Source organism: Sphaerodactylus townsendi, linkage group LG01 (genome assembly GCF_021028975.2).
Source record: "Sphaerodactylus townsendi isolate TG3544 linkage group LG01, MPM_Stown_v2.3, whole genome shotgun sequence".
Lineage (NCBI taxonomy): Eukaryota > Metazoa > Chordata > Lepidosauria > Squamata > Sphaerodactylidae > Sphaerodactylus > Sphaerodactylus townsendi.
Genome location: NC_059425.1, coordinates 182,598,439 through 182,617,565, shown reverse-complemented (window position 1 = coordinate 182,617,565; position 19,127 = coordinate 182,598,439). Strand labels below are relative to the sequence as shown.

Genomic DNA, 19,127 nt, shown 5'->3' with positions numbered 1-19,127 from the left:
CTGGGGTCAGCTACAGTGCCCTATCCAATCATCGACTTGATATCACACACTCACTGCCTGGCCTCATGGAGCAGTGTAAGAGTAAGATGGATGCCAGGTTTGATTCAGGAATTAAGCAAGAGTTTGATACCAAAAGGATCTGCCTGACCCAGGTCATCATTCTCCCCCCTCTCCTGAATTAGTAATGTAGAGCGTCAGATAGTGCATATCCGAAGGGCACAGCCATTCACATCTGGTTGACAATAGCCTAGCCCTGATAAAGGACACCTGACTCCAGTCTCCTGCCATGAGATCCGCACCTTAAGCTCATCAGCACACCTCCTGCCCTGCCCTACACCTTCCTTCTGTCAGAATCAGGAACATGAACTTTATCTTGGTCACCTCCTGTCATTTTTAAGGGTGGTCAAGCTTCCTCAGTTTCGTTGTCGTAATCTCATCAGGACAGCCCGTAACTCATCAAGCCCTGGGTCCTCCTAGGTTTCATCTCTTCAGGTCATTTCCAGCAGCATTGTGTGTGCCTGGGAGCGGAACTTTGTGTTGTCCCAACCCTTTGGTTTTGAGTGATTTCCTTGGGGAACCAATCTTCTGCGTACACAGGTGTGGGTCTCCTGACCACCCCTCTCATCGCTGGTCTGCTTCATTCTAATTGCTTCGCTATTCCAAGAGGCAGACCCGATCAGTTCGGGTAACAGAATAGTCTGTAAGACGCAAGAACTATGCTGTGGAGAGTCTGGCTCTCTAGATCCTAACTAATTCGTAGTATGGGGAATTTGGATGTTGGGGCTGGAAAGAAGTGATGGGTACTCCTGGCCCCTTCTTGCTTCATGTTGCAGGAAAGTTAGCAGTTAGTTAACATCCTGATTGATGGACCCTGTAGGTCACAGGTGTCAAACTCGTGGCCCTCCAGATGTTATGGACTACAGTTCCCATCATCCCCTTCCAGCACATGCTGGCAGGGAATGATGGGAACTGTAGTCCATAACATCTGGAGGGCCACGAGTTTGACACCTGTGCTGTAGGTGAAATGATATAGATTTCTTATTTAAAAAAAGATATACCTTTGTTGGAAGAAGTTGCAGAAGTCTGCTTTAGATCCCTGTTTTGATTCCTTGATCTCGAGAGAGAGAGAGATAACCCTGATTATTTCCTAGTGATTGGACGGCAGCTCCATTTGTTGTAGGAGCAAATTAGTGTCCATCCAGCTGTGTCCACATTTGATGAAATGTTGCTTAGCGCCTTGGGAGCAGCAGTGGCTTGGTGGTTAAGAGCAGGTGTACTCTAATCTGGAGTGCCTTTCTTTTTCATGGCAGCGGCAATGCAGTCTGGGCTTCCCTCCCTGTGTAAAGGGAGCAGGAGGGGCTTCTAAGGCAGAAATTGTTAACTTGGGAGAGGGGAGCACAGAGGCCAAATGAGGAATTACAAACTCGGCAAGGATAGCGTAAACAAACTTACAAACTTCATGGCATTGATTCCCTGCTGTGCCGCTTGAGCTGTGGAGGCTTATCTGGGGAATTCAGATTAGCCTGTGCACTCCAACACACGCCAGCTGGGTGACGTTGGGCTAGTCACAGCTCTTCGGAGCGCTCTCAGCTCCACCTGCCTCACAGGGTGTTTGCTGTGAGGGGGGAAGGAGTTTGTAAGCCCCTCTGAGTCTCCTACCGGATAGAAAAAAGGGGGATATAAATCCAACTCTTCTTCTACTGAAAATGAATGTTTTGCCTTTTAATTGCACTGGAGCAGCAGAGTCCAGGGGCTTTTTCTCTGAGCTCAGCTAAAAGGTGTCGTGTGTTGGTGAAACAGCCACTGGTTTTCAAACGCATCTTGAAAGTTTCATGGTCTGGAAATCAAGATGTAGTCAGGCTTCGTGGTGCTTGACACGCAGAAAGACCCCTAGCTCAGTCCCTGGCATTTTAGGTTGAAATGACCAGGGAGTAAATGGTATGAAATACCTTCACCTGGCACCCTAGAGATCCGCTGCTGGGCTGACTAGGCAACACTGATTGTGGTGGACCAAGGGTCTGATTCAGTGTGTGTTCTTATACAGAACTGTCTATCTGTAACTGTACGTTTGTTCTAGATCGGATCTCTGTGGCCCAGTGAAAAGCAATTTGGTTCCTCCTGACCTCTTCCATGGCTGACAGTACATCTGCTGCTTTCCACTTTATCGTTTTCCATAACTTTAGTGCTTTTCTTGACTTTCCTCCTTTCCCTCTTCCCAGGTCTTTCTGTGTTCCTGGAGAGATATTTGAGTCGCAGATCAAGGAATGTGTTTCAGGGAGCCGATTTTTGCCAAGATTGTCATTGTTTGATCTCTGACCTGTGCTGTTGTGCTCATGGATGTTGGGTCTTTATCTTTGTTTTTAAAACACTTATTTGTAGGATTCACCGTTTACAAATGTTTGGTCTTTATATCTTTAAAAAAAAAATCATTTCTTTGTAGGATTCACCGTTTACCAATGCAGGAATGGGATCCAATCTAAACCTTTTGGGTGAGATAGAATGTGACGCTAGTATTATGGATGGAAAATCGCTAAATTTTGGAGCAGTTGGAGCACTCAGTGGTATGTTGATTGAACTTTTATGAAGTAGAATGTTGAAATCAGAGAGTGTTTTGAAGTGTGCACTTCAATTCACAACCACTTGCAATGCTATCAGAAATGGTGCGGAGCAGTGTTTCAGATCTCCTTTTATGGGCATGACGTGGTTCATAGCTTTTTATGTACATGTAAATAGCAGCTTATGGACTGGACTCCATTACTTATATGGCAACCTTATGTTAAGTTCCTCCAAGGTAGAATGACTTCGTCCAAAGGGGAAAGGCTTTCTCTGACGAAGAGAATTTCTTTGAAGGAAGTCTCTTAGTCTCTGATGGTGGAAGGGAGTCACAGGATCCAACAGAGCTGAATTGAATAATGGGATCCAATAATATCAGTCCAATCCAAATGTCCCTGGTGGCCAGGGACAGTACTGCTGCTGTGCCACCCTGCTGCCTCCAGAGGGCTTTCAGGTGGTGCGGGGAGGCAGCTAAAACAACCCCCCACATGAAAGCCATCCGCAAGGCTAAATGGAATTACACCATCCTTTTGGGTGGCATAACTCCAATGTCCTGCCATGTTGCCAACCCTGAAGCCCCGGTGGAAGCCGATTAATGTTGGCTCCACCCCTGAGAACACCCCGCCCCCCTGCGCCAGCATCCACTCAGACACCAGCATTCCTCTACGGTAGCGGCCACTTCCTGGTTTTGCTGTTGTGAAACTGAGGTGTGCCTGGCCTCTGTCTCTGTCGGCCTGTTCACCCTCCCCCCCATAGGATGGGGCTGCCTGCTTGAAGGTTTGTCTGACCCCTTCAGCTGTTTCATTTTTTAGTTTTGTGCCTACATTTCTTTATCATCTGCTTTAGTCTGAATTAATTTGGCTTCTCTAAAGTTGGAACAGTACAATGAAACTTATTTTGATTTCCTGATTGAAAACCAGGAACTGCGAAAGCAGTTTTTTCTGCTTATTGATAATTGGATCATGTTGTTAATAGTTAATTGCTGACTTGCCATATTGGTCATTTCCCCCCCTCAATGATTCTTAAACTATCTTTATAAAGTCACTTTCATTTCACAGACTGGGGAAATGGAGCTCAGATGTTCCGAACCATTATATGATTTCATGGATAAGATAAGCTTCCGGTCCAGGTGTCCAGAGTGTGCTGCTATCTTCTGGAACAAACCCATGTTGTACAGAATCATATGATAACTATTTGTACCTGTTTGAAAAATCATAGAGTCTCATAGTTTTCTGAAATGTTCCTTGATTTTCTGAACAGCGTATGAAATGAGTGGAACAATCATTTTGGGGGAAACATTTAAATCATCTTATTTTCAATTTAAATTTAATTGAAATTGAAATAAATTAATCTATTTGAGTTTAAACTTTTAAATTATGCTTTTTCAGAACAGCATGGTTTACTTTGCCATATTCTGATTAAACGTTCACTCCAGTAAAGTATACTTTTACCCAACTCATTCCAGTTTATTTTGTATTTCTTCCCCCAAATCCTATCTGACAAGTTTCTAAATACACTCAATTCAGCCCTCTAAATTTGATTCTTCTGTCTCTTCCTGCTTGTCAGCAAGGTTTGGTTTTGTCCACAATTTATTGCTTAAACCGTGCAAAAAAAGATTTGATAGCCTGTAGGACTTCTCTTTGTGAAACCGTCAGATTGACAGCTGTCAGGCAATATTGTCAGCGTGCACCGATGAACAGCTTTGTCAATGACTTTTCAGAATACCTTCCTATGTATAAATGACCCAGGTTCCCTTCGTAAAAAAACAGAACAGTTTCTTCAATTAAACGATGGCGCTGGCGTTTTTTTTACTGGCTTGCTCAACGCGGTAGTCTTCTTGAATAACTCTCATCTTTTCAGGAATCAAGAATCCTGTTTCTGTTGCAAACAGATTGTTGTGTGAAGGACAGAAAGGAAAACTCTCGGCTGGCAGAATTCCACCTTGGTAATTGGCTTTACTCTGTTGTTGTTTTTTCCTTTTAACTGCTGAATCTTATCAGAAGGAGGCTTTGCGCTACTCGTTGCTAATGAGTCCCGCCATGCTCTTAAGGAGGAAGGGCTGGCTTCGCTCGTTGATCTTGGGACATCTTGCCGCACTTAATTGCAGATATAAATAGATGTAATATTGAGGATAAAAAGCTGTCTCCCGCTGAGCCTCAGCCTTTTGCTTTGGGGTTGTTTGTATAAATATTTACGCCGATCGAGCTTTTACTTCTGATGTTTTGGCTGGAAGTAGAAAACTCCAATAAATCAGATCTCAGAGCTCAACATAAGTTGTTGTTGAGAAATGTTCCATTTGTGCTCTCTTTTTACTTTGAGGTTTTGTTTTGTTTTTCAAAGCAAACGGGCAGGATCCAACCAGCTTTTCTGCTGGCGGAAAAGAGAGGAGACTGCCCTCTTGACCACCAAAAAAGGTTAGGCGAGGGATCATGGGACCTGCATGGACAAAAAGCGTGTGGGACAGGCTGGAATAAAGATGAGAATTAAATGAGACCAGCGGGGCACCTGTCAGGACTGGCAGAGGGCATCTGATTTGCGGAGGGCATCCTCTTTCCTTTTCCTGAAAGCCCTGGCAGCCTCTCGCCTTTTTTTTGCTTCCTTCTCTTCTTCCTACATGCTAGCCAACCTCCCTTTATCTTCCCATCTCTCTCCCTCTACAGTTTCCTTTTCTTTCCTTCCTTCAGCAACCTCTCTCCAGAAAAACTCTGACCCATTTATGCTCTGCTGGCTGATTTCACCTCAGCTGCACAGGGGGGAACTTTCAAGGACTTGCAGAAGGCACCTGAGTTTCCCCTGCATCTCTCTCCCTGCTCTATTTTCTCTTTTCCTCCTCCTAACAGCCCCCCATCTCCTCACCTGTCCTCTTTCCCTGCTTCCCACCCACCTTCTTATCTTTTGTCTATCCCCCATCCAGCATGGTGTAGCGGTTAAGAGCAGGTGGATTCTAATCTGGAGAACCGGGTTTGATTCCCCACTCATCCACTTGAGTGATAGAGGCTTATCTGGTGAGCCAGATGTGTTTCCGCACTCCTACATTCCTGCTGGGTGACCTTGGACTAGTCATAGTTCTCTCCGAACTCTCTCAGCCCCACCTACCTCACAAGGTGTCTGTTGTGGGGAGAGGAAGGGAAAGGAGCTTGTAGGCCACCTTGAATCTCCTGACAAGAGAGAAAAAGGGGGTGTAAATCCAATCTCTTCTTCCTCTTCAGCTATATTTGTTATTTACTTCATATATTAGCTTACCTTTCTCCACAATGTGGACCCAAAAGCAGCTTACATAATTCTCCTGTCCTACATTTTACCCTCACAGCAGCCCTATGAGGTAGGCTAGGCTGAGAAGGTGTAACTGGCCCATGAGCTTCCATTGCAGGGTGGTGATTTGAGCCTGGGTCTCCCGAATCCTAACCACTATGCCACTCTGGCTCTTGTTTGTGGGATGACTACTGTTGAACTGTAGCAAGCAGCCAGGCCTGGGTGAGTCAAGGAAGTCCTGGGGTGGTCAGAGGACTGCCGGTTGCTGCCCACCCTGAGCGTGATGAGTCCTTTCCTCCAAACCCAAGTCGGCCCTGGAAAGGGTCTGCCCTCTCTCCCCTCCCCCTGCCTTGGGCTGACAGAGATCCAGACTGGAAGTACTCTTGTAGTTGCCTAGCAACAGCCACTGAGGGCATCTCTTTCTTAAAGCTACAAGTGAAAAACAACATTTATCATTTTGGGAGGTTTTAAAAAACCCTCCCCCAATATATTTTTTTAAAAATTCCAAATCATTTTTGCAAACCTGGGGCTGTTCTTAGATGTGTAGAAAAATCTGTCTTTTCTGTCTGTGACCCCAATTTTCCAGATTTAAATATTCACAGATAGGGACACATTGAGAATTAGATGTGTTGATTGAGGAAAAAGCTGGCTGGATCCAACCCAGTGTTTTAAAGATTAGTTCGTATATACATAATTCTGAGCACAGATTATAACTATGCCAGTATTTATAATAATTTATCTTCATGAGGGGAAATTATAAAGCTGTTACATTTTTAAGGGTACAGTCAGAACTAACGGTTCAAGTTGAGCTTTTTGTGGGATTTATCATTTGTGATCATGAACATTCCAAAATATTTGTTCATTATGATTGTAGAAGAATCCAAACTGAAGGTACTTTGAGTGTCCTTGAGTTCCTGGCAGTTTCAAAATGCCCAGTGAACTGGGATGGTCCATAGAGCCCCCTCAACCTTTTTTAAAGGAGCTTTCGGTGAAAATCCCTCATCGGGCATTTTTGAGGAGAGATGCTGTCTTTGCTATGAGAAGATCATTCCTGGTAGTCCTGTGAAGCCTTCTCCTGCCCTTCACTGCCTCAGGGGGCTATTTAGCCAATATCCTGCCCTAGGGAGCCTGCATGGTGTAGTGCAGTGATGGCAAACCTTTTCGAGACCGAGTGCCCAAATTGCAACCCAAAACCCACTTATTTATCGCAAAGTGCCAATACAGCAATTTAACCTGAATACTGAGGTTTTAGTTTAGAAAAAACGGTGGGCTCCAAGGTGTGCGTTACTCAGGAGTAGGCTTGGTGGTAGTCAGTGGCTTTGCTTTGAAACAACCGTGCAACTCTTCCAATGGGTGAATCACGACCCTGGGAGGGTTTTCTCAGAAGCAAGCCCCATTGCCAGCAACCGAGCTTACTCCCAGGTAAAGGATCATGCTTTAGTTCTTTGCATGAAAATCAGTGGGATTTAACAGCGCTTAACAGGGTTACCTACACTGCTTCCCCAAACCTGGGACTTAGGTTTAATGCTAATAATCGAGCCCAGCGGCCCAGGCCAGCCTAGATGGGGGGGGGGGGGCGCACTCTGTTTGCGCATTCCCACAGAGAGGGCTCTGAGTGCCACCTCTGGCACCCGTGCCATAGGTTCGCCACCACTGGTGTAGTGAATAAGAGCAATGGATTCTAATCTGGAGCACTGGGTGCGATTCCCCACTCCTCCACATGAGTGATGGACTCTAATCTTTATTTCCCTGCTCCTCCACATGAACCCTGCTGGGTGACCGTGGGCTAAGAACTCTCTCAGCCCCACCTACCTCACAAGGTGTCTGTTGTGGGAGAGGAAGGGAAGGAGTTTGTAAGCCACTCTGGGACTCGCTACAGCTGAGAAAAGCGGGGCATAAATCCAAACCCTTCTCTTTTTCTTCTAAGGGTGTTTAGAAACAGAAAAGCCGCTCAGCTAATCTGCTGGGAGGAAGAGGAGAGTTCTCCTGTGACAAGCATGAAAGCCAGCGTTTGCAAAAAAAAAAAAAAGTTCCTCAGCTCCTGTGATATATCCTAGTACTTCTCTTGAACATTGTCCATAGGGAAGAAGCAATTCATCTTCCTTAGGGAAGAAGCAATTCATAAATGAACAGTGCCTGGGAAATAAAGACTAGAAACCAATATGACATTGGCAGAGGCATATCCTCCAATATTTTCCAGATGAAAATAGAGGGACAGTCTTGTCAGTGAGCAGGGCGATATATGAGAGAGAGAGAATGCTTGTGGATGGACTATATGCGGATGGACTATAATGCGGAGACCGCATTACCCCATATGCCCCTACTCGGCCTCTGTGCTCAGCAGAGGCCAATTTGCTGGTGGTTCCTGGCCCCTCAATGATGCGGCTGGCCTCCACACGGGCCAGGACAGCTACTGACCCCTGGCCTCGGCCTGGTGGAACACTCTTACTCCAGCTGTCCGGGCCCTGCGGGACCTTGGTGAATTCCGCAGGGCCTGTAAGACGGAGTTGTTCCCCCAGGCCTTTAGAGTGTCCAGTCGCTGAGGTGCGCCCCCCCCCCGCCCCCCTTCTTTGCTTTGCTCCTTGGCTCTCTTTCTCCCTGTTTTTTATAATTTGTTTTTGCATATTTATTGTTAATTTTAGGGAGGAGTTCGGTTGCTCCCTTCTTTTTGGGGTGGTTTTAAAGGAATTGGGTTAGGGGATGCCATTATTATTGTTATTATTGTTATTGTTTTTGACCGCTGTTTACATGGTTTTAATGGTTTTTAATAGATTTTCGTATATATGGTGACTACTGTGACCCTTGTTATATATTGTATAGATAGTGTTGTGCACCGCCCAGAGCCCCTTGGGGATTGGGCGGTCTATAAATTTAAATAAATAAATACATACATACATACATACATACATACATACATACATACATACATACATACATATATCCAGTACTTCCCAGTGTCATTTTTGCCAAGGGTTATCAAATCCCATAAAAATTCTGCTGGCCATTAACACGATTCATGGAGCTGTGTGTGTTTTCTCTTAAAGCCTCCTACCATCTAGTAGAGGACTCCCCTTGCTTGGTTTCAGCAAGAACAGATCAGCATGTGTTAGAACTTCATGATTGACCTTTGTTTTGGCTCTGAAAGGAAAACTTTGCTCCAAGAAATAATTCTCCTGGGTGTCCTGAAAAGGAGTTAGTTGGGGTCTTTTTCCTTCATTGTAATTGAGCCCAGCCCTTCATTGTCCTGAAGTATTTTGGAAAGGGGAGCGGAAAGCAAACTCCTCTTCACTTGTTGAAAAGGACGACGGCCCTCTTTTCCAGTTCCTGAATTATTAATTTAACTCAAATTTGTAAACTGTATTGTTTTTTGTAGTTTCCTACCACTTTGCTTTGATTACTGTACAACCCCACCCCCCCTGCAATGTTCCATTGCATTCATAAAACAAATGGTTTGTAATTAAAGTTTTAAAAAATGTTCTGAGTAAAAAAAAAAATCCGCTGGTTTTCAATGCTCTTTCCTACCTTTTCTTCTGCCCTTTTGTTACTTTTCTAGTTTTTTAGTTGGCGAAGGAGCTTTCCGGTGGGCAGTAGATCATGGGATCCCAGCCTGTCCTCCAGGCGTCATGGCTACACGTGAGTAAATTGTGCTGCTAGGAAAGAAGCAACTCGTTCCTGTGCTTCGGGAAACTTTAAGGGTGCATTCCAGAATGGCCATCAGCCATGCCTGAACCTCATTCAGATCGCTGGCATTTAAACATATGGTCAGGGGAAGTCCCCAGTTTGTAGCCACCCCTTGTTTTGGGTGGCTCTCATTCTAAATATCATCTGTATAGCTGTGTTTGATCTCTAATGCTGGCTGTGCACCATTATGCTGGGTTGCAACTTTGGTTTTTCTTTGATTTTTCTTTTTAGCTCCATTTTCTGGTGCCTAATGTAAGCAAATGAGCCACAGGAATCTAGCATTAATGCTCAAGAAGCGATTGGAGATAGTAAACAGATTGTCTGCATTCAGATGTCACATGTCACCAACATACACACAATTCTGGCTCTACTCCTCCTTCCCCGCTCCAAATCCCCAGTTGCAAACAAACTCTTGTTGCTCATGATGTGCAAATGCAGGTGCTAAATTTATTCACAGTGGCAAAAAATTATTTTTGCTAGATACTGGAAGACTCAGATGCTTCCTGATACAAAGCATGACTGGTAAAAACTGATGATATTCTGCGAACGGTCAAATTGATCGTCTGCGTTGCTGCTTGACACTTTTGTAAAAGGGTCGTAGTGACTGGATGCTTGTTCTGATGTAGAATTTCCTGGTTTTTTTGCTTTGGGAAGAGAGTCATTGGCATAGTGCATGTGCACTTCTTCTTGTCTAAGCAGCAGGTCTGTTTTCCCATCAAGGGATCTTAAGGACTCATTTATTTTTTCCAAGGCTGCTGCTGTCAAGTTATAGAGCATTCTTAACTTCCTTGCTTTTACTAATCCCACTGTGGTTAAATTGACATAAGGGAGTTTCAGGGCTTGGTTGGTCAGTAGGGGCGCTATTTTCAGTAGACTCGACGTGCTCATTAGCTTCAGATGCCTGTTCATTCTGCTCTACAGTCTCTGGATGACTCCGCAGGGCAAACCGGTGGGCAGTCGGAACTCCAATATGATGAATGCAATCCTCAGAAGAGTCTCTCGTGGCAAAATAGGTGTTTGTTTTTAATTGTTTCTGAACTGGCCAAGTGCTCGAATCCTCCATGTCACGCTGACGCTTTCTGGCACCCATATTCTATCAATGAATTAAAACACTTTCTTCAGAAAGTAAAGAGCATTCGCACTTAAGGGAACAATCCTGAGCATGTTTACTAAGCCCAGTGTAGTTCAGGAAAGTGTCTTTAGGACTGCAACCTTCATTGCATATTTAAATGTAGCGGCAGACCCAGCGCATAAAATAGTGTGGTTTGTTAGTTAGAAATGAATGTACATCGGCTGGTTTTGCAACTGAATATTGTTTTGCACAATTATAATTTATGTAATGATTGCAGTAGGCAAAATGTCTCTGGGGCAAGCTAATCAAATTTGCAGGTGACACCAAATAAGGAGGCGTAACCTATACCCCAAAGGACAGTGTTGGAATTCAAAATGATCTGGACAGATTAGAAAGCTGTGCCAAAACTAGCAAAATGAATTTCAACAGAGATAAATGTAAGGCAGAACAAATGAAATGCACAGAAATAGGATGGGTTTTACCTGGCTTGACAACAGTACAGAAAGGGATCTGGGAGTCTTAGTAAACCATAAACTCAGCTTGAGTCAGCAGTGTGATGCGGCAACCAAGAAAGCCTATGCAATTCTCGGCTGCATCAACAGCAGTATAGTGTCTAGATCAGGGGTCGGGAACCCGCGGCTCGCGAGCCGCATGCGGCTCTTCCGCTGCTGTTCTGCAGCTCCACGAGCCGAGCCGCTGGCCCCATCTTCACCCGCCCTGCAAGCAGCAGGGTGGGCACATTCCTCTCCCACGGCCGGCCAGGCCAGGCCGCGCAGCGGGATTTGGCTCCTGCCCGCCTCGGGCGCTCTGCCGGCTGCCAGCTCCATCTTCGCCCGCCCTGCAAGCAGCAGGGCGGGCGCAGCCTTCTCCCGCGGCCGGCCAGATATCAGGCAGCGCCATATGATTTGGCTCCTGCCTTTAGGCGCTTTGCCGGCTGACTGGCCAGGCAGAGCCGCCCGGCTCCATCGCCGCCCGCCCTGCAAGCGGCAGGGTGAAGCATTCCGCGGCAGGCCAGGCCGCGCCGCGGGATTTGGCTCCTGCCCGCCTCGGGCGCTCTGCCGCCGGCTCCATCTCTGCTGCCGGCTCCATCTTCGCCCGCCCTGCAAGCAGCGGAGGCGAGTATCCTTATCATGACGGCCGAATCAGGCCATACGGGATTTGGCTCCTGTCCGCCCGCCGAGCTCTCTGCCTGCGGCCCGGCTAGACCGAGCCGCCGGCTCCATCTTCGCCCGCCTACCAATAGCAAAGGCGGGAAGCATCCCTCTCCCGCTGGGCTACAGCCAGGGGCCGCTGGGCCTTCTGATTTGGCTCTTGGTGCTTTTCCGGCGGCCGGCCAGGCCGAGCCGCCGGACCCATCTTCGCCTGCCCTGCAGGCGCAGGGGGGGTGTGAGCAGGTGGGGGGGGTGAGCGGGCGGGCGCAAGCGAGCGAGCAAGTGGGCGGAGGGGGGGCCTGCGAGCGAGTGGGTGGGGTGAGCGGGGGAGGGTGAGCCAAATGGCTCTTTGAGGGGAAAAGGTTCCCGACCCCTGGTCTAGATGGAGGAATGTAATAGTACCACTGTATTCTGCATTGGTCACACTTCACCTGGAATACTGTGTCCGGTCTTGGGCACCACATTTCAAGAAGGAAATTGACAAGCTGGAACGGGTCCAAACGAAGGCGACCAAAATGGGAAAAGGTCTGGATTCCATGCCCCATGAGGAGAGACTTCGGGAAATCAGTATTTTTAGTCTGGAGAAGAGAATGTTAAGGGGTGATAGCCACATTTAAATATTTGAAGGGATGTCATGTTGAAGCTGGAGCAAGCTTGTTTTCTGCTGCTCTATAGACTATGAGAAGGAGTAATGGATTCAGTGTGCAGGAAACATGATTCCACATAAGCATGGCGAAGAACTTCCAGACTGGAAGGGCTGTTTGACAGTGGAATACACTGCCTCGAAGTTTGGTGGAGTCTCCTTCTTTGGAGGTTTTTAAAGAGAGGCTGGCCACCTGTTGGGAATGCTTTGATTGTGTGTGCCTGCATGGCAGGGGATTGGACTTGATGGTTGTGTTGTCTCTTCCAACTATGATTTTATGAAAATGTGATTTTTCAATTATGTAAAGAAAATGCTGCTACCCCCCCCCCCCAACCCCAAACAGGTGCATGAATTAACCAGGGTTTGTCTCTCCTCCCATATACTAGAATTCTAACCCTGGTTTAAAATTCAGTTTAGAGTCTTTGGCCCTTTCTGCACGGACCATAACGGCGCCCTGGGGACGGCAAAAACGCCGTCCCCAGGGAGCCGTTCACACAGGTGGCGCTGCGAAAATGCAGCAGCACCGACCTGGCTTCCCTCCCCCAGGGCGGTGTCAGGCCGCCTCCAAAAACAGTGCATTCCCAGTGCATTGGTAAACAGTGCATTCCCGGCGGCGCGGTGCGAGCAGGGCGACGGAGGCGACGAGGTGAGTGGGAGAGGGACGGGGAAGAGGCGGCTCCATGCAGAGCCGCCTCTCTTGCGCCGGCCTCTTTGGGGGCCGCTCGCACGCTCTCATGTCAGGCCGCCTCTTGTGTCCATTTATGTTGTTGTGTTTGTCTGTAGCAGCAGAACAAAACACAACTCCAGTGGCACAGTAAAGACGGATGAGTTTTATTCTGGCATAAGCTTTTGAGAGTTAGGGCCAGCCTCATCAGATGTATTGGAGAGGGTTTAGCCTTTACCTCCTACAGCCTGGGTTGTCACATTACGTTTCTAACTGGGATTCCTTCATTGAATTCTGCATGAGTAAGATTGACTCTCAAAAGCTCATAGCCGACAAATCGTGTTAGTCTCTAAGTTGCTGGACTTGAATCTAGCTGTTCTGTTGCAGACCAACACAGTACTCTCTGAAACTGTCTAAAATTTAGCAAGTCTGCGGCAACAGTCCCTCTAACCACGGGAGGGAACTGTGCAGAAGTGAGCTGCCCACGGGAGCTTCCCCTGCTGGCGGCCGCCTGATCTGCGTGGCACCAATATGGTGTTTGTGCGGCTGCGTGGTTTACAGGGAACATTGCTGTGCAGATTAGGCCTGTAGATGCAGCATGGTTTCATTTTAAGAACATAAGAACATAAGAGCTAGCCTGCTGGATCAGACCAGAGTCCATCTAGTCCAGCACTCTGCTACTCGCAGTGGCCCACCAGGTGCCTTTGGGAGCTCACGTGCAGGATGTGAAAGCAATGGCCTGCTGCTGCTACTGCTCCTGAGCACCTGGTCTTCTGAGACATTTGCAATCTGAGATCGTGGAGGATCAAGATTGGTAGCCATAGATCAACTTCTCCTCCATCAATCTGTCCAAGCCCCTTTTAAAGCTATCCAGGTTAGTGGCCATCACCACCTCCTGTGGCGGCATATTCCCAACACTAATCACATGTTGTGTAAAGAAGTGTTTCCTTTTATTAGTCCTAATTCTTCCCCCCAGCATTTTCAATGAATGGCCCCTGGTTCTAGTATTGTGAGAAAAAGAGAAAAATTTCTCTCTGTCAACATTTTCTACCCCATGCATAATTTTATAGACTTCAATCATTTTCTGACACTAAAGTTATTTTCTATCCTTTGTGTCTGATCTAACTGTAGTTAATTGAGTGACTGCTGATGTCTTCGCATTGCTGAACTGGGTTGCTTCCCGTGGGCTACCTTTGTTTTACCTTTGCCAGTTATGTTTTTTCCTCTTGCAATTTTGTCTTCAGAGCCTGTTTCACTCTGAGGAATGACTGCCAGGGGGTGCTGTGTGATTGGTCAGAGTTCCATAGCTTTTCTAAAGTCTGAGAATGAGTATTTTTTTTCTATTGGGCTTATTCTGTTTTCTGGGTCGCGTGGCTTGTTTCCCCCCAGTGTCTATGTTGTATTTAATGGTGACTCCCAACAGGGTAGATTTGATTTAAATTACAGTCAGTTTGAATCATGATTTAAACCACTAGTCAGTAAGACTTGACTTGCATCATTTTTTTAAAACATAAAGACTCATGCTTGCTGGTATAACGTTTGCAGCCAGATGAAGGGTTCATTTTTTGAAGAATAACTTTTCAGATTAGTGATATAGTGTTGGTATGTGATGTATTTGATATGACCGAAACACCATCCTGGACATATAACTCTGAAAATATAGAACAGGAGGATGGTGATCTCTGAGGTGGATAGTTTCCAGAATCCTTTAGGTTGATGGTGGATTGCCATAAAAACAAAAAAAAGTCAATGCTGTTATTTTATTATTTATATTATTTCAGCTTCTCCTTGTGATCCTAGGCCCTTTCCGCATGGGCACTGAGTGGAGGTGCATCGGCTGAATCACACACACACACCCCTGGGGCCGTTCGCACAGACAATCCTGGTAGGGGCTCAGGGGAAGGCGCAGCCTTCGCACAGGCTGCACCTTCCCCAACCGGCTTACCTGCTCCTGCTGGCTTCCATCGCGTTGTGGAGGCCAGGGGACATGCCCCCCTAGCCAGAGTGATGGCTCTGGAGATGGAGGCCAGGGGGCATGTCCCCTGGCCTCCACAATGCTACGGAAGCCAGCAGGAGAAGTTAAGCCGGCTGGGGAAGGCGGGAGGGAAACGCCGCCTTCCAGCTGCTGCCATTCGTACGGCAGCAGCTGGAAGGTACCACTTTTGAAAAACCTCGCTTGTGGAGCGAGGTTCAAAAGTGGCGTTTCTGCGCCACTCGGGCGGCGCGAGCACAGCGCTGCTGCATTGCAGCAGCACCTGCTGTGCAAACGCCTCCCCAGGGACAGCGTTTTTGCCATCCCTGGGGCACTGTATTCCACCCGTGTGGAAACAGCCCTAGTGTCCAGACAATAACTTATGGGAGAAGGGCGTTCTTTGCAGGCCATTGGGAAGAGAATACAGCAGACTTCTATCCTGGCAGATCAAAAAGCTTTCCAAAAAGGGTCACTTTTTATATTTCTCCATGCTCCATTTCTCTGGGACACCCTCGAGAGAGTCTCCAATATTTGTGAGGAAGACTTAGCCCTGCTAGTTTTCTCTCTAGGACCTACCACTGATGACCACCATTCTTTTCTCCTCTCCCCTGTGCTCAGGCAAGGTCGGGAGGCCTGATGATCTAAAATCCACAATAGGGCCAGTGTGGAATAGCAGATAGATTGGGGAACTGGGACCCTGGGCAACTTGGGTTTGAATCCCCACTTTTATCATGGAAGGTCACTTAGGTGACCTTGGACCCAACATAAACACTCATCCGGGCTTACCTCACAGGTAAGTTGCGAGAAAATGGAGGAGGGCCCCATGATGTTCTAAGCTGCTTTGAGTTCCAGGAGATAACAGTGAGGTTTAAAGAAATAAATGCAAATGCACAGTTCTGAGGATGCAGCTGACACAAATGTATGGGCATCTTTCATCTTTCTTGCTAAGAACAAGTAGCTTTTCCACCTAGCCACCTGCTTTTCCTACGTGTTGAGTGAACCATGGCAGGTCCAAAGAGCCAAGAAAGAGGTTTTGCTAGAGATTTAAACAACTTGGGTATGGAGTGTCCTTAATGAAATAGATTCAGGCAGGCATATCAAAACAAGTGTAATGATAATCTTCCCTCTTACACTGTGATTTTAAGATAGACCTCAGATACCATAGGGTGCACTCCACACCAGTGATGACTCTAGTTATCTATGCTGTTGTGGAAAACAAAAAGATTGTTCTGCCTGGCTTGCCAGATGTATCTCCAAAGCAGTTGGTGAACACCTGACTTCAAACAGAGCAACTTCTCCCTTCAAGAACGCCATTCCTTTCAAGGTGGAATGGCCTCATACTGCTCAGGGAGGCAATATTCTTAGGTTTCTTTCATGTCTTTATCCTTTTTTTGTACATCCTTGTTGCAAATTTGGCAGTTTTATTTCTAAAGCGTAATCCGCTTTATTTCTAAGAAAGGCAATGCAGCAGTTCTTTAATTATTAATAGCGATACGTTTATTAGCATAACTTTTTTCAGCTGTTGAAAGTATCTAAAAGGAAAATTATTATTTTTTTTAAAAAATCACAACTAGTGGTTGCTGACCTAGATATTTCAGAAAGGAAAGCAATGATTGTGTGGAGATGAAAAGATGGAATTTTTAAAAAATCCATCCTCAAAGATTAATAGGGCTGGGAAATCGTAGAGTTGCCAATAGCCTGGAGGGAAAAATGTCTTCTCCTTTAACAGAGACTTATGAATGTGTCGAAATATGCAGACGACGACATAAATAAGAGGTCCTGCTAAATAACATCTCATTGTGCCTCTGTTACAGAGATAGGTCATTTCTTTTCTTCGGGTTGTTTTCAAGCCTTGGAACATGACAAACTTTTTATTACAAGTCAGATAGAAAACAAATTGCAGCATGCTTTGATGATTACTCACGTGGCAAAAAGTATAGCCAGCAATACTGGCCCATGTAAAATCCCAAAGGAAACACCAAATCCACGTTATACCTTTTATTAGGCCCAACCTAAAAGGTCTTACATGGATTTTGTGTTTTATTCATGGGACAACCTGAGTTCAACAATTCCTTGAATAGGTCTCATGGTTGGGAGACTTTTTGTGTTTTCAAATAAATGTTGTAGTTGGCAGGTAATAATAATACTGGAAAGTAACTTTATATGCTATTTTGAGTTTCTTGAGAATCGAACTGGTGAATATTCTTGAATCAGCAGCTCAACACTTACTATTGATTAAGAGTTTTTGATGGCAATTTTTTTCCATTTGTTATATTACTGTAGACAATATAATTGTGGCGTTTCCCCTAGTTGCCCCGGCCCCGCAGGTGGCTGTACCGACCCACCTTCCCTGACCTGGGGGTTGGACTCCCCAGACGATGTTAGCTTGGCCCTGAGGGCCAAGGAACAGTCTTGCCCACCGGGCGCCTTGCGCTAGGTCATGCCTTGTACCCTCCTCCCGTACCCTGGCCTGGGGTCCCAGTGCCTTTTGCCAGAGCTACCGGCTTGCCTGACCCCTCTCACTCTCTCTGTTGCCTCACAGAAGAGAGCCCTCTGATTGCTTCTCCCCTTCTTCCTTGCCCCACCCTGTTATGCTTCACAGGGGTGGGGTGGGTGTGCAGCCGGTGTGAAGCCCGGGGTTCCCCAGCCTGTTCCCCCACAGCGCTGGGCAGCAGCCCCTTCTAAGCTCCTTGCCTCTCTACCACTCCCTTCCCCTGCCAGCGCCCTCCCCAGTCCCCACTGCAGCGGCAGCTCCTGAAACCCATTTCCCTTCTCCTTTTATCTACTCCTCCTCTTGGCCCAGCTGCCCCTCATCACTCTGTCTAACAGCTGGTTCAGCTGTGAGAGGCCCCTCCCTGCCAACACTCACGCTGGTTTTTACTCTGTCTGCTGTTATCCTGCTGTCTCTCCCTTTGCCAGCCCTTGTCCTGCCTGCTGTGCTGAGTCCAGGCGCTGGGGACAGGGCTGCGCCCGGACAATAATGTAGAGATTATGTCCATTTGGCAGTTATCTAGGGCCCCATAGTTGGAGGGGTGGCAAAAGGTGTTGATGCCTGATAGAGTTAGCCATTCTGTGAAGGGTCACAGCAGCCCTTCCAGGGCATTGAGTACCAATGTAAGGGTCTGTTACTCCAGTCAATAACAAGTCTCAGGAACGGTTCAAGAGCTTTATTAGATCTGTGTCAGCCCAACGGCCAGATAGCCGAAACTGGGGTTTGGCTCTCTGGCCCCTGGTATATTCCTGTAGGTTACAGTTTGACTCAACCCATAATCCCCCCACCCTTGCATTCCCATAATATCAGCATGAGAAAGGACAGCGAGAAAGAGGCATTGTTTTTGGGACAGGCAGTTTACTCCCTCAGGAAGGCAGATAAGGAGAAACAGTTAAGCACTATTGAGCTAGTTACTTGCAAGCAAGAAGAGGCCCCAGGGCCTTGGGCAATAATAATAGCTGGACCATCTGCACCAAGGCGGTGTACATACGAGCTGCCAGGCCAAGCATGGCACAGACCTGACAACCACCTTTCCTGGGAAGGGCACAGCTTGCCCAAGCAGCACTTGCCTTCCTTTACCCAATCAGATGGGACTGCAACTCTAATTTTGGTACACGCTCCCAACTCTCTTCTGTGGGGTAGGGTCAAAGTTGTAATTGGGCCTTGGGGCCAGCCCTGAGAATGCCGCTTGGTTGCAGATTTCAAAACGTTGCTCTGAACGACCCTGTTGCTTTTGTGTGGATCTCATCCTTCGGCAGTTGAAGCACCATTCGATGTTTTTTTTAGGACTCAGCTTAGCGGCTTTCAAAAGGAACAAGAGGAAACTGGAGTTGGCTGAAAAGGTGGAAACTGATCTTTTCCAGCTGAAGAAAAGACGACAATCAAGCGAAAAGGTCAGTAGCTCTTCAGAAAACAGTCTGCTGCTCTTAACCCACTGCCGCTTAATGGAGTTCAAAGTGGAAAACTAATGACATCAGAAGCTATTACTTGTGAATTGAAACCTAATGAGCTGTAATATTCTTTGTCTGTAATGGCCGCAGTCAGAAAAAGCACCTGTGTCCTACCACATGTGTGTGTGTACGTGTTTGTGTAAAGTGCTTCTTCCCTGGTACCAACTCCTTCCACCTAATGAAATGCAGTTCCAACA

General features: G+C 46.8%; 1 protein-coding gene across 1 annotated transcript in view; it reads left to right on the top strand.

The window, feature by feature from the left end:
* Positions 1-19,127, top strand: part of TASP1 (taspase 1) — a 66,687-nt gene that overhangs the window by 20,291 nt on the left and 27,269 nt on the right. The window contains exons 5-8 of the mRNA XM_048506361.1: positions 2,441-2,561; positions 4,414-4,498; positions 9,359-9,438; positions 18,767-18,873. Of these exons, the coding sequence (XP_048362318.1) occupies positions 2,441-2,561; positions 4,414-4,498; positions 9,359-9,438; positions 18,767-18,873 (393 nt within the window). The remainder of the gene's footprint in view (positions 1-2,440; positions 2,562-4,413; positions 4,499-9,358; positions 9,439-18,766; positions 18,874-19,127) is intronic.